Here is a 13,192-nt window from a genome sequence, read left to right as displayed (position 1 = left end):
TCTAGCATCTAGCACTAGCAAAAAAAAATTCTGGCTCATGTTAGGAGGTTTCCAAGTGACAAATTGTAATGACTGCTTTTTTTCTTTCTTTCTTTTTTTAATATACTAGTGTTTTACACTGCATAATGTAAAATAATTTCAAGGCAAGTTTATTTCATTTTTTTAAATGCAGTTTGGTCAGGTGTGCTGCAACAGTCATAATTTCAATGGAAGTATCTCACCTGAGGATTTACAGATCAATAGAGAACAAGATTAGGCATAGTTAACTTATAACTATGAATCTTACTCTTGATTTGTTTTTGCCTACAATATGTCGTTTCGGAGAACACATTTTAAACACCTAGGATCCTGCGAGTTATGTAGATTTTAGGTTTATCATCTGCCATTCTTTTTCTTCCCCCCCCCCCCCCCCCCCCCCAAGATGACAGTATATGCACAGTATAGTTTGCCAGTCCACCACTGGTAGCTTTTTACTGTGTTGGCCAAGGTTCTATATTTGTACATTTTGTTTAATTAAACTGTGACTTGATTTTGTATGATAAACAATGACTTCTTGGTCATGTTTGCTTACTATGGTATGGTAGCAAAGTAAATATTTTCATTGACAATGACTGCAAAAATGAAATGCTTTTATACTGAAGACTGATTCGTTTACAGTTTGAATTCAAATTGGTGGTTAACTTGTTCTTTAGATATGCAGTTATTATAAATGACTTGTGGCATAGTATCAAGTGGTATACGAACACATTCATGTACCATAATCTCCAGTGGGTTGGCCAAAGAGTGAGGGGTGGCCGATAGCTGCGCCCCTGGAATGCACAGGCAGTGTGAATATAAATTGAACTTTTACTACTAACTTGATACTTTTACTACACGAAGGCCATTTTTACACTAAGTCATAAAGTCATTCTATTTAAGGATGCCCGGCATGCGACTATAGGTGTAACATCTCTCTCAACAATGCAGAGCACAATATAACCACACGTGTTGCTGGATGTATGGCTTGAGCAGTCCTCTTAAAGAGACACCGTACACAAATTGAGGCTCACGACAAGCTCCTGGTACATGTCTCTTTAAGAGCCAAGAGAGTGTGTTAAAAGTGTCGCTAGCTTGTGTGCGCGGGTGCGTGTGTGACCAGCGAGGTCTTTGGCACAAATGTCGAGGGGCGGGTAGGCAGCTCCGTCGTTCACGCAGTCAATTGGCTGCTCCCCTTCTCTCCATTTCAGCTGCTTCCTGGACCGCTGCACATTTGTGACACGTACCGTGCACGCATGCACGCTCGCGCTTAGTCTCAATAAATATGTGACGGGAGTGCGCATGGTACATCTGGAGTCAAAGTGCACGCTTCTTACTGGAATGTTTGAACATTAACAAGGTAATCGGTGGGTCCGTGGACGCGCGACTACTACCATTACTACTACTGTGCGAGAGCAGACCGGGAAGCAACGAAGGCGGATACCGCTGTAGCTGCACCGCGCGACTGTTCAGGACGCAGCCATGACCGAGAAACGGATGTCGCGGTGGTATTTCGGCGGCTTGGCGTCCTGCGGAGCCGCCTGCTGCACGCATCCTCTGGATCTCCTCAAGGTGAGGGGTTGTGACCCCATCTTCCCAGTTGTCGAGGGGCGCAGGCCCAAACATACTGCAACAACACTCTTGATTTACTGCACACTCTCTATTCAATATATTGTAGACTCATTTGATTTTCAAAGTGTGGATAGCGATCCCTGTGTTTAGTGTCTGTAGTTACTGTCATCGTGCAAATGGAAAGATATAGGACGAACGTGCTGTAGTGCAGGTGGTCATAATAACAACAACAAAATAATGATAATGGCAGACTGTCAGTCTCAAAATTATTGTTTTCTCATCATAAATTATTAAGTATACCTGTGGGAAGACAAATCTACGTTTGCCAACATAATGCAGTCTGAGTCTGAATATGTACTGTAAGAAGTATGGATTTGATTAATTATAGGGCTCTGCAACTGTAATGTAATCTATTAATCAGTTGATTATGTTGTCCATGTAGATTTTATTTTGATATTCATTCAAAATCTGTTAATTTCAATAATATGCAAAAAAAAAATCTATCACATCAATGAACATTTAAAAAATATATATATAATTGTGGGTCTAGTAATTAATTATATTGAGCGAGACTCAATACAAAAGCTATATAAAAAACAAACCACAATAATCATGCAGGTGTGATTGACAGTCATGTAAGTATTGATTTTGTGATTGTGGTTTGCATTATACTGAGTGGTTTATATCTTTACTGCTGTTTGTTACTTGACACAGCAATATTAGAAACATCTCATTTTGTGAATTGGTGTGCCTGTTCATGAATGCAAACTACCACCACACCCAAAAATACTAATAATAATTTAAAAAACATAATGTAAAATTAATACTTCTGTCAGTCATTCAAAACTGCACCTTGTTGTAAAAGTATGTATGGGCATTTGAGTCATTACTCGTGGTAAATTGGCCCAAATTTTGCAAAGCTGCGTCACATGACCTTGACAACTAACTGGATGGACCTTAGGGGAATCATGTGGTGTGTAATTATTGACAGAAGGCCTGTTTAAAAAAAGAAAGAAAAATGCTTTCTCTCATGATCACTTGTATGTATTTTGGAAGCCCCATGAAGAGATTGTGTAAGCTAATTTATAATTTTTTTCAACAACTTCGTGTGAGTAATGTTTTTGTTTTTTATTTTTTGTCACCTATTGCACATTGCTATTCACTTTGTTTTATGGAGGCATTCACATTGCACATTGTGACTGGGAGAGGCAGAAGAACAAGTTACAAAAAAACCCAAAAACTGCTACGTCATCTTTTACTTGTATAGCCCCTGGCCATCTTTTTTTTCCGGCATTCCTCTAAAGTACAGGGAGGCTTTTTTCACTTTGCCAACTCCTGAAAACCAATCATAGGACAGTGGCCTTGTTGTGAGGAGGGGGTACTTTTAAAGAGACAGCGGCTTCATGCAGCCTGTTGAAGGGAATCTTCCTGAAAAAATGAGTAGTTGTAGAGTAAAAGTAACAGGAAGTTTTCTCTGGTGTCTCTGTTCTGCAAGCGTTCCTGTTGCTCCATTTGTGACCCAATGAAGTATGGTTAAGAGACTGCGTTTCAGTTGGTATAAATTTGGGAGACAATTTGAGTTACAGCCCATGAGAGTAATGTGTCTCAGATGCTCAAAGTAAATTTGAATGACATTTAAATCTTGAGTGGAATACACACCACATGCTGTGTCTTACCATTCATGAATGAATGTGACATACTGGCACACTCACACCCCCCCCCCCCCCCGTATTAAGAAACGAGGCATTTTTCAGTGTTTCCACTCACTTTTACCCATCTTTCTGCAATTACTGAACCTGCACCTTCCAGTGGTAAAGATTTAGTGGGTTGTCATTTGCATCTGACTTAAAAATTAAACATGTGTTTTAGAGTTAGACCTCATGTAGGTGACCAAATAATTGTATGGTGGGTGCACATTTTTCATAAAACATTTCAATAAAACTGTATTGCTTTAAAGTTTCAGAGGCCTTCAACCAGAAATTCTTGTTCGAGCAGAGGCCAAAGGCCGCATTGTGAAATTGCTGACACCTTCAGTTTAGAAAAGTGTGTTATGTTACTGCAAAGCTGTCACAACATTCTCTTTTACGAAAGCTAGTTTTTTCATAGTGTCAAATGGATTGTGTTCTTTGAAAGCTCCATGGCGTCTGATATTTTTTGGGATGGATAAAACATTATCATAAAACTTGTGTTTATAAACTAGAAAATGGTTAATAAATGGGGAAATTTGTGCATTAATTTAAAATGCTTATAATTTTGGGACACTATGGGACATGCGTTTTGCATATTGATATCTTCATATCAAGAATAAACATTTTACCATTGTATTAACCAATACTAAAATACCCTGCTCATTTCACACACTAAACCAGTGGTTCTTAACCTGGGTTCAATCGAATCCCAGGGGTTTGGTGAGACAGTCTCAGGGGTTCAGCGGAGGTCAAGACACACGCCCGACTCATTTGATTTGTGATGATACGCTTGGCCTTTATTGGCTGCAGGTGATCATGCTACATTGCTTGGCCTATCTTTGCTGCAGGGGAATTTGGTGCACTCAGTAGTTGACTTGTGTCTGTTTGATGGGATGTCGTGTGATTTCTTTATTATTGTAATCCCTTCATGCTAACTATGTCATGCAAAAAAATAAAGTGGTCGGATGAATATGTGCAATATGAATTCACATGTATAACGGAATGTATGGTGTTCCACAGGGTTCAATTTTGGGGCCTCTGCTGTTTTCATTGTATCTGCTGCCCTTGGGTTCATATTAAGAAAACAGGGGTGGTTGTTTAAAAGTGCTCTTTAAATATAGAGTTGACTAATGGGAGTCAGCGTCCTAACTTGAGCAATTTTAGTCCAGCACAACTAGCTATTTAGCTAAACTTAGGTTTAATAATCACTGCACTAGACAATACTAATGATCATTTAATCGACTATTTGATTATTCTGCCTTTTGTTTCACCAAAGTTCACTTTCAAAAGTCATAAAATACAAACAAAGTCCTCGATAACCCTCAGGAAATTAAAAAAGGGCCATCAAGCAACCAAAGCTGAATTTTTCAGGGAGGGAAGTGGAGACATGATGGTGATAAATATTTACATTCAACTCCATCATGCTGTACGTGTTGTTTGCAGGTGCACCTCCAAACACAGCAGGAGGTGAAGAAGAGGATGTTTGGCATGGCTGTTCATGTGGTGAAGAACAACGGGGTGCTCGCGCTTTACAACGGCCTCTCGGCTTCACTTTGCAGACAGGTACAGTATGTGCATGTTATGGGTAACTGTTTCCTTGGTGTCTTGTTGAATCAAACTGAGTTTAATTAACGTCCACTCACTTAGCAGCTACTTCATTAGCGCACTTGCACAAGCTAAAATGGTCAATTACAGCAACTCAACCATGAATTCTAAACACTTAGGATCATGCATCACATCCCTCAAACGTAGTTTCCTTTTTATGTTGTATAATTGCACATCATTTTGAGTTGTATCTTTATGTATGAGAATTCTTATATAAATAAAGAATATATAATGTATATTTGAGTTATCTTTTATAGGTACTTTTAAACAGTATTGTAGCTTGCTTGGCTAAAATTATCCTATTTTTACAGCTAAGTTAAGTTATTCATATCTTTGCCAGATTTTGAGATCTAAGTAAATTTTTAGATGTTGAATCGCTACCTGCTAGCCAAATAATAAAGTGGCAAACAGCTTGTAAAGAAAAAAAAGTCCCAAATTATTCATATTCTCAACATATGCAAATATCATGCTTTAAATTTACAATGGATTTGGATGGCAACGATCAGTGTTTCCTAACCTTTATTGCACTGTTTTCAATTTTTTTCACAAGAAGTGGCTTGCTAGACAGATCGATTATGTAGCTTGCGCTATCTAGTGAAATTGCTTTAACACCTGATGGTCTTTAATTGCAAACTAATTTGTCACTGTGTATTAGTTGGGAATCACTGATCTATGGATTTTGCAGAATTTACAAATTTCAAATTAACGCTACTTCCTACAGTCTTTTGACAGTTTTTCTAGAGTCATTCCCAGCCAGAAGGTATTTGTTCAGCAAATAAAACATTTCACTTTCACTCAAATTCTTAAATTCTATACTTCATATTGTAAAACAATTTTAACGTAAATTTATAGAAAATCAATTGATTAAATATAATCATCCGCCTTATGTCCTCCATGTACCTCTTTCAATTTTTGGGGATTGTATCTTAATAGAAAAAAGTACAAAAGTTCTTGTTTTAGCTCAAAGCTTTCATTTCTTTTCCTCTTCAGATGTCTTATTCGCTGACCAGATTTGCCATCTACGAGACTGTAAGGGACGTGCTTGGAAACAAAAGCCAGGGCCCCATGCCTTTCTACCAAAAAGTCTTGTTGGGAGCTTTTGGAGGTGCGTGCACGGACACACACGCACACACATTTATGCAACAATATTCAACAATAAACTATGTACTTGAATAGGTTTTACTGGGGGCTTTGTTGGCACGCCAGCAGACATGGTGAATGTCAGGTAACATGCCATGATTGCACTTAGCTTCAAAATAATGTTTGGTCCTTTTATTTATTTGCATTTTTGTATCCAGGATGCAAAATGATATGAAACTACCAGCAGAACTGAGGAGAAAGTAAGTGAAGCAGAATATCACCAAAGTATGAAATCACATAACGTCTCTGGAAAAGGCGCTCCTAAACGTGTTTTCGTCCATCAGCTACAAACATGCCTTCGACGGGCTCTTCAGAGTCTTCAGGGAAGGTAACACCAGCAACATGTATTGTAACTTCAAAATAATACATGGCCATTTCTGACCTTTGACCCATCCCGCAGAGGGTGTGAGGAAGCTTTTCTCAGGAGCAACCATGGCGTCCAGCAGAGGAGCCTTGGTTACTGTGGGACAGGCAAGTATTGTTAGCAGTTAATGTACTTGCAGGCCAATGTATGCATTTGTTAAACTAATTCAAACTCCAAACAAATCACAAATAATTGTTTTATTTGGCACATTGTAAAGCCAGTTCTGTATTGATCTGTAAAACAGTAACTAAATTGAACTGAAGTCTTTTAAATGCACATGAATGCATTATTGTTAAATCAATATTTGAAATTAATTGAGAAGTGGCTGGACTGGTTTTATTTAAATATTAATGAGTTATGAATGTGGTAATACAGCAAGAGCTTCACTTACTTAACGCATGTTTGCGTGCATTATATAGTGTGTGTTCATGCGAAAGAGTGACGGCTCTAAATTTACCATGACTTGATTGTTCAAGGGTGTTGGTTGCTTAGTAGCTAATAAAAACATGAAATAAATAACCCCCCATTTCCCCCCCCCATGTTGTTCTTATGTGGGAAAAGGGTCAAAATCAGTAAAAAAGAAAAAGTAAATTTAAAAAAAATGCCCAGCAGAAAAAATGTGAGTCTGAAGGGGTTAAGGGGAAGTCAACTCACAAATGTTCTTTAAAATATGTTCTATGCAACCCCAGTAGTCTAAACACTGCATTCTGATTAAATTAATATTGCGATTGTGGAATATCAATTAATCAGCAAAAATCCACCTAATTTTATCCACCTCAGCGGGCGGCCATTTTGCCATTTTCTCTCGACTGAAAATGACATGACAGTTGCTCAGGCCTCAGGTAACAAACAGTCATGGTTCAGCTTGTGAACGTCACATGACCAAACTCAGAAAATTCGAAATTGATTAAAAAATAGGTGGATTTTGCTGCTTAATTCATATTTCACAAACACAATATAAATTAAAATGCCATTTTTAAACTAGCGGGGTGCATAGAACATATTATAAAGAAAATGTTTGGGTTGACATCCCTTTTAAGCAGCAACGTGATTTTGAAAGGCATTCAAGTTACCTTGGAAGAAGATATAGTATTTTATTTAATTTCAGTACAGATGAGATGCTGATTGATATGATATGCCACTTATAATTGTGAATGAGAGTCAAACATTCATATACATGCTAAATATTGTATTAGTGACACATTTGATCAGTATTGCCCATCCCTACTGCACAATATATGAGGCAAGGCCATGGATGCAGTCGAAGATCATATAGCACTTGCTAACTGTACAATCAAATCTCTCAGCATTCAGACCAATATTTATGATACCTTTATAATATGATTATGAAATAAATGGTAAGGTAGATACTGTGTATTGATAGAAACTTTATTCATTTTGCGAGGGAGATATTTATTTGAGTTTATGAGGTCTAAGATAATTATAGTATGTGGCTGTCTGCATTGCAATTGAGGCTTCACCGTGGTGACAAATAAATTGCTGAGTTATTCATCTCACCATAATTCACCTTTTCTCCCCCCTTCAGTTGGCATGTTACGACCAGGCCAAGCAGCTTGTGTTGGGAACGGGGATGCTGGGCGATAACATGTTCACACACTTCCTCTCCAGCTTCATTGCTGTAAGTGTCAAGTTAACCAAAATGTTTGATCGCCATGGACTACAAGTGCATCTGAGAATATGCTATTTTATATTAACGTGAACTTTATATGCAGGGAGGTTGCGCAACGTTCCTTTGTCAGCCTCTTGATGTTCTAAAGACGAGACTCATGAACTCAAAAGGAGAGTACACTGTGAGTTCCTTTTTATTCCTCATTGTCATCCCTTAATCTTTAATTGATCTAACCAGTGTCAGATTCCTTTCAGGGGGTACGACATTGCTTACAAGAAACCGCCAAGTTGGGTCCCCTGGCATTTTATAAGGTAGTGACACTTTTGTTTCAAAATAACCGGCCTCAAATGTATTGTTACTTGACTTTTTCCTCTCCAAGCTGTACTTCATCCAACATTTTCTGCTTACGTTGTGTCTCAGGGCCTCGTTCCGGCAGGGATCCGCTTGATTCCTCATACAGTGCTCACGTTCATCTTCCTGGAGCAGCTGAAAAAGAACTTTGGGATTCGCATCATCTCTTGATGGCAAAGTGCGACTGGCCAGTGTTGAACCACTCCGCTGCGATCATCGGATGAACGGAAGAGACGAAGCCACGGATGTCGGATGGCTTGGGCACGCCGCTTCCACTTGCTCCACCTCGACCTTATCTCATGGCGTGAAGCTGAGGGTTTGCACTTTGTCAGGGATACACACTGGAACAAGCTATTTCTAAAAAAGGAAAATTTAGAGGTTTGGTGACATGTCCTGTTTGATTTCAGGTATATGATGTAGTTTTAATTCGAGCCTCAGTTGATAGGCATTTAATGAAAACGACTGACTTTAGTGCGACTTCAACTAATTCTTAATTCCATTAAGATTTAGATGAGTTATATAGATCCATTAGTGCGCTTTAAATCGTTCTTTTTGGGGCCTGGTGAAGAAAAATATACCAATAATACTTTTGTTGAAATAGTATAGGTCGGAAAAACAAACAAGTGCCATGTTAGGCCAACAAAGTATTGGCACATAAATAGCATATGTAACGTAATCAAATACAGCTAAAGTAACTATGTAGTCAAATATGTGATTCATTCCCATTGGTACTGACCAAATGTCCTACAGTCCTTTATTTTACATGACGCCGTTGTTGATATTTTTATTATTTGTGAACCGGAAATCTAGTAGAAGTCTATGAAGCTTTGTGGCCTCATTCCACCAATCTGCTAATAATTCAGTCTCAGCATTGAGGAGTGGACCAAGTCGTCTCATAAACATCATCTGATATTCTAGTAATGGTACACTTGGTATCCCCCCCCACACCCTTTCTTTCATTTAAAAAAAAAAATTTTTTTAAATTGAAAATCAGATGAACCTTTTAATGCAGAAGTTGTACAGAAAGTGGTAAAGGTAATGTTTGCTTCCAGAAGATGAGTGCGTGTCAATTTATTTTACAATTCTGTAGTTTTCGAGTACGGCACTTTAACCCTGGACTAGCATTAACTAAACTACTCTGCACTTAAACATGTTTTGGAATTTTAAGTGTAACTGTTGAAAAGAGAGCAGTAGTTATTTGTATGTGCCATCGGTGATGAGATTTGTCCATTTGTCCCTGAAGAATCCCTGTCATGTTGCCTTACTGTGTTTGTCCTCCTGGGGGCAGTATAGCAGTGTGTGAGTGGGCTCAATCCCGTCATCAGCCCTGCGCCTTCATCCCAGGATAGATTTTTCAAGAACCACCAGCTTGACTTGTGCTTCATGTCCTCGAAAATGTGACCTACAGATAAGCTTTACTAACCCAACTTTATGAACACACACCTGTTGCCATGTGTGTTAATGCATTTTTATCGCAAATGAATAACTTTTTAATTAAAACACTAATGAAAATACATGCGATTCTGTGTGCTTTTACAAGTTAGGCCTCAAATGATGTGTAGTAAATCACAAGACTATATCATATTGTAGCCAATGATTTTTTACACGTTTCCTGCTGAGCCCAGCGGTATATGCTAGTATGTATATGTGTCTGTCCCTGACATATCCAGTAGTCAGGACATTGTTCTTCAATTTTGTGAGATTACATGTGATCACAAGAGAGGCCTTTGTCTATTTTTTTCCAATTTAAATGTTGACTAATTTTAATAACATTTCGTCTGTCAGTATAACAACAAAATAAATAGCCTGTATAAAATCAGGCATTCAAGTTCAATTACATCATGTTTAAACAAAGATCACACATTAACATAATAATATATAAGAGAATATATAGACTAAATATTGACTAACTTCAAATAATTTAGAATTAGTCAAAAATCTTTTAATTTTTTAATTTTTTATTAAATCTGCCGTTTTCAGAGACTCAATGTGACAATCCAAAATACCGTTTAAACCGGAGTAAACAAAAAAAAGAAGAAGAAGTGAATATGATCTTTCACTAAGAGAATAAGAAGACCAACAGCATTGCAAATTTCTGTACAGTATCTTCTCAGTCTTTATATAGTGTGAATGTCTTATGAATTTGATGGTACAAATGGTTGCATAGATCCATGGCAGAGGAAGCCAATGACAGAACCGGACAGACTGAACCAGTTTTGCTTTGCGGTGCTTTATAAAAACAAAACAAAACACAAACACACACACAAACTGCACGTTGAGGGATCCACAAGTGATCCGTTTTTCATTTTCACTTAAGCATTATTATTTAGTTGTTTTGGTTTATTACATCTTTAGCTATGCATCATATTTAGAAATGAGTGAAAATGAATAAGAGATGAAGAGAAGGTGCGTTGTGTAGTTTGTCACGTTTAACTCACGACTGCCACATCTGGCTTAAAGCGTAACTACAGCCTCTGTGTCAAGCTCGTGCATGGTGTGAGTGCGTTGAACTCAAGAATTACGGCTCGTCAATTGAGGAAGAAATATAGGTTCATGTTTAGTTTGAGTTTGAGTCTTTTACCCCCATCTTGCTGGTTTAGTTTTTTCTCTTTTCAAACTCAATTTGAAAATCATTAAAGTGGCCAATTGTCTTTGCATCATTGTGATTTCAACAAAATGTCTTCCTTTGCAGACATCATACAGTATATATTCATAAAGGTTCATGTCCTGAACTTCTTTATTTGTAATTGAATTGCCATAATTATGTATTGAAGTCAGCAGCTGGTGACTCTTGAGTCGCTCATACACTTGCAAGGACATCATGTGGGAGCAACAATTGCAACACTCAAATGATTATTAACTCTTTTGTCTTATTGTTTATAAACAAAATGAGAATGGCTTGGAATAAAACACAGCAACCTTGGAAGGAGGACGGAGATTTTCAGTTACTGTAAATCCAGAAGTATTTGTTTTACTTGTTTTGCCTTTACAGTAATTTATACACGAGAATGGATTTGAACTACTGGATAAAAATCAAGATGTGATCATGACGTAAAGAATTTCTGCTTTAAGAGGTTTAACAAAAATATGGCATCTACTAGACAGAGTACTGTATGGTAAGTTTTATCCAGATTATCTCCTGATAACGGTGGACGAACGGTTTAAACGGTAAGAAACTTGTGAGGATACATTGAAACTCGCTTTCGTGTGAACGGGGCCTTAATCTTACCTGAATTCCAAACAACCCCGATGGCAAATACAGGCAATACAATGTTTTTCTGTTTTGGCAAATTAAGGTACTGCGTTCCAGTAATATTCCTCCAGTCCGAATATCTCTCACACGCTTTGTGACTGCTAAGGCTGTTTGAAAGCGCTATATAAATAAAAATGACTTGACATTCATACTTTATCTGTAAACCGTTTCCTGCAATAGTTTCCTATCACTTTTAACAACATATTGAGGATTAATGATCATTTAAAATAAGACTGGGCTGCTGTCCAGCAAAGCAAAACAATGGGAAACCTTACCACATAAACAGACATGATGATACAGCAATATTTAATATAATAATCTGCAAGAAAAAAAATCAATGTAAGTACCACAAAACAATACTTCTATACTAATTAATGTCTCTGATATGTAATTCTATACACCAGTTGCAGAACACTTTAAACTGAGAGATGCAAAGGTGGGGAAAGTACAGGAAGTGATGCTACTTTGAAGGTGACAGTGAATTATTGTTGAGTGAAGTGAGTGGATTGTCTCCGCGACACAGCAAGCTTTTGGTGGGTTCCCAGCAGTGGTGTAGTGGTCCCTGGAGAAGTGGCTATACTCTCAATTCCCCCCCCCCCCCTTTTTTTTTTTTTTTTTTTTTTAAAGTAGTCCAGAAAAACATCCTCTTTTAGAAACGGTGACATGCAATAATTAAAAATCCATCATTTGTACTTGCTCACAATAATAAAATTATCGTCACCTGTTCAGAACAGTTTTGTAACACAAGCAGCCTGAAATAATGTAAAATGTATTTATCATGAGGCAAACAAAGTATATGTTATAAAACAAGTTACAATACTTAATGAACAATGAACAAAAATAGTGAAAAACAGTCTGGTTAGACTTCAGTATTGTTTTGTGCTGAATCTTAAACTATTTGTTCCTATTCTTGTGCTTTAACTTTCCCAGTACCAGCCAAGCTACTATATACCTTAACTATAGCATGTAGTTAGTGTGTAACCCCGGGAATCGAATCCATGTCGCAATCAAATATTCCATGTACGTGGGCAAATTAGTTCACCTGAGCTAAATTTCTGGGTCGCCATTGTGGTTCGGGGAAGCATTTGAAGGATTGTTTTCCTCGACATGACCCGCCCTACTCTCCTACTCCTCATGCCAAAAGTTAGCCAATCTAATCAGCGCAGGCAGGGGGCAGGCAGCCAATTAGAGGCAGAGGAGGATCGGCCATGGCTGAAGGGTATGCATCAGGGGGGATTTAGAAGTGGGAATACTCAATGCTGACTGAAGAAGAAGAAGAACTCCGTATACCCACGAATGAAGCATTTACACAGTAACAGCTTATTTTTTAATTAGTTTTGGATTTTGTCAAAAATATAATTTTTTAACAGAATTAAACTACATTTATATTGTTCACATTTAACTTTCATTTATTTGTTTATTTTTTATTTTTTACCACACCCAACATAAGGGTTATTCCTATTTCCTTAAAATATCAGTATTGTTAACTATGCAACTGTTGTTTCTGTAATGGTGAATTTGGCAGAATGCAGAAGCAGAAAAACAATTTTTTTTAATGCAAAAATATAACTATT

The 13,192-nt window shown here is 37.6% G+C and overlaps 1 protein-coding gene across 1 annotated transcript; it reads left to right on the top strand.

Annotated features, from left to right (window-relative positions):
• Nucleotides 1–1,126: 1,126 nt before the first annotated feature.
• Nucleotides 1,127–9,879, top strand: slc25a10b (solute carrier family 25 member 10b). Its single transcript, XM_077571777.1, has 11 exons — nt 1,127–1,587; nt 4,719–4,838; nt 5,871–5,985; nt 6,057–6,105; nt 6,179–6,220; nt 6,305–6,348; nt 6,421–6,491; nt 7,931–8,023; nt 8,118–8,195; nt 8,269–8,325; nt 8,435–9,879. Exons 1-11 carry the CDS (start codon nt 1,498–1,500, stop codon nt 8,534–8,536), a joined length of 861 nt encoding a protein of 286 aa, XP_077427903.1. The 5' UTR covers nt 1,127–1,497; the 3' UTR covers nt 8,537–9,879.
• Nucleotides 9,880–13,192: the final 3,313 nt, after the last annotated feature.

This window comes from Vanacampus margaritifer, chromosome 7, assembly GCF_051991255.1.
Source record: "Vanacampus margaritifer isolate UIUO_Vmar chromosome 7, RoL_Vmar_1.0, whole genome shotgun sequence".
Lineage (NCBI taxonomy): Eukaryota > Metazoa > Chordata > Actinopteri > Syngnathiformes > Syngnathidae > Vanacampus > Vanacampus margaritifer.
The sequence above is the reverse complement of the archived record's forward strand: the minus strand, read 5'-3'. Positions and strand labels throughout refer to the sequence as shown.

Excerpts from the sequence above, each read along its gene's own strand:
- slc25a10b (XM_077571777.1), top strand. The coding sequence starts at position 1,498 with ATGACCGAGAAACGGATGTCGCGGTGGTATTTCGGCGGCTTGGCGTCC. Across the intron at positions 4,839-5,870 it reads CGGCTTCACTTTGCAGACAG|ATGTCTTATTCGCTGACCAG; the intron begins GTACAGTATGTG and ends TTTCCTCTTCAG. Across the intron at positions 6,492-7,930 it reads CCTTGGTTACTGTGGGACAG|TTGGCATGTTACGACCAGGC; the intron begins GCAAGTATTGTT and ends TCCCCCCTTCAG.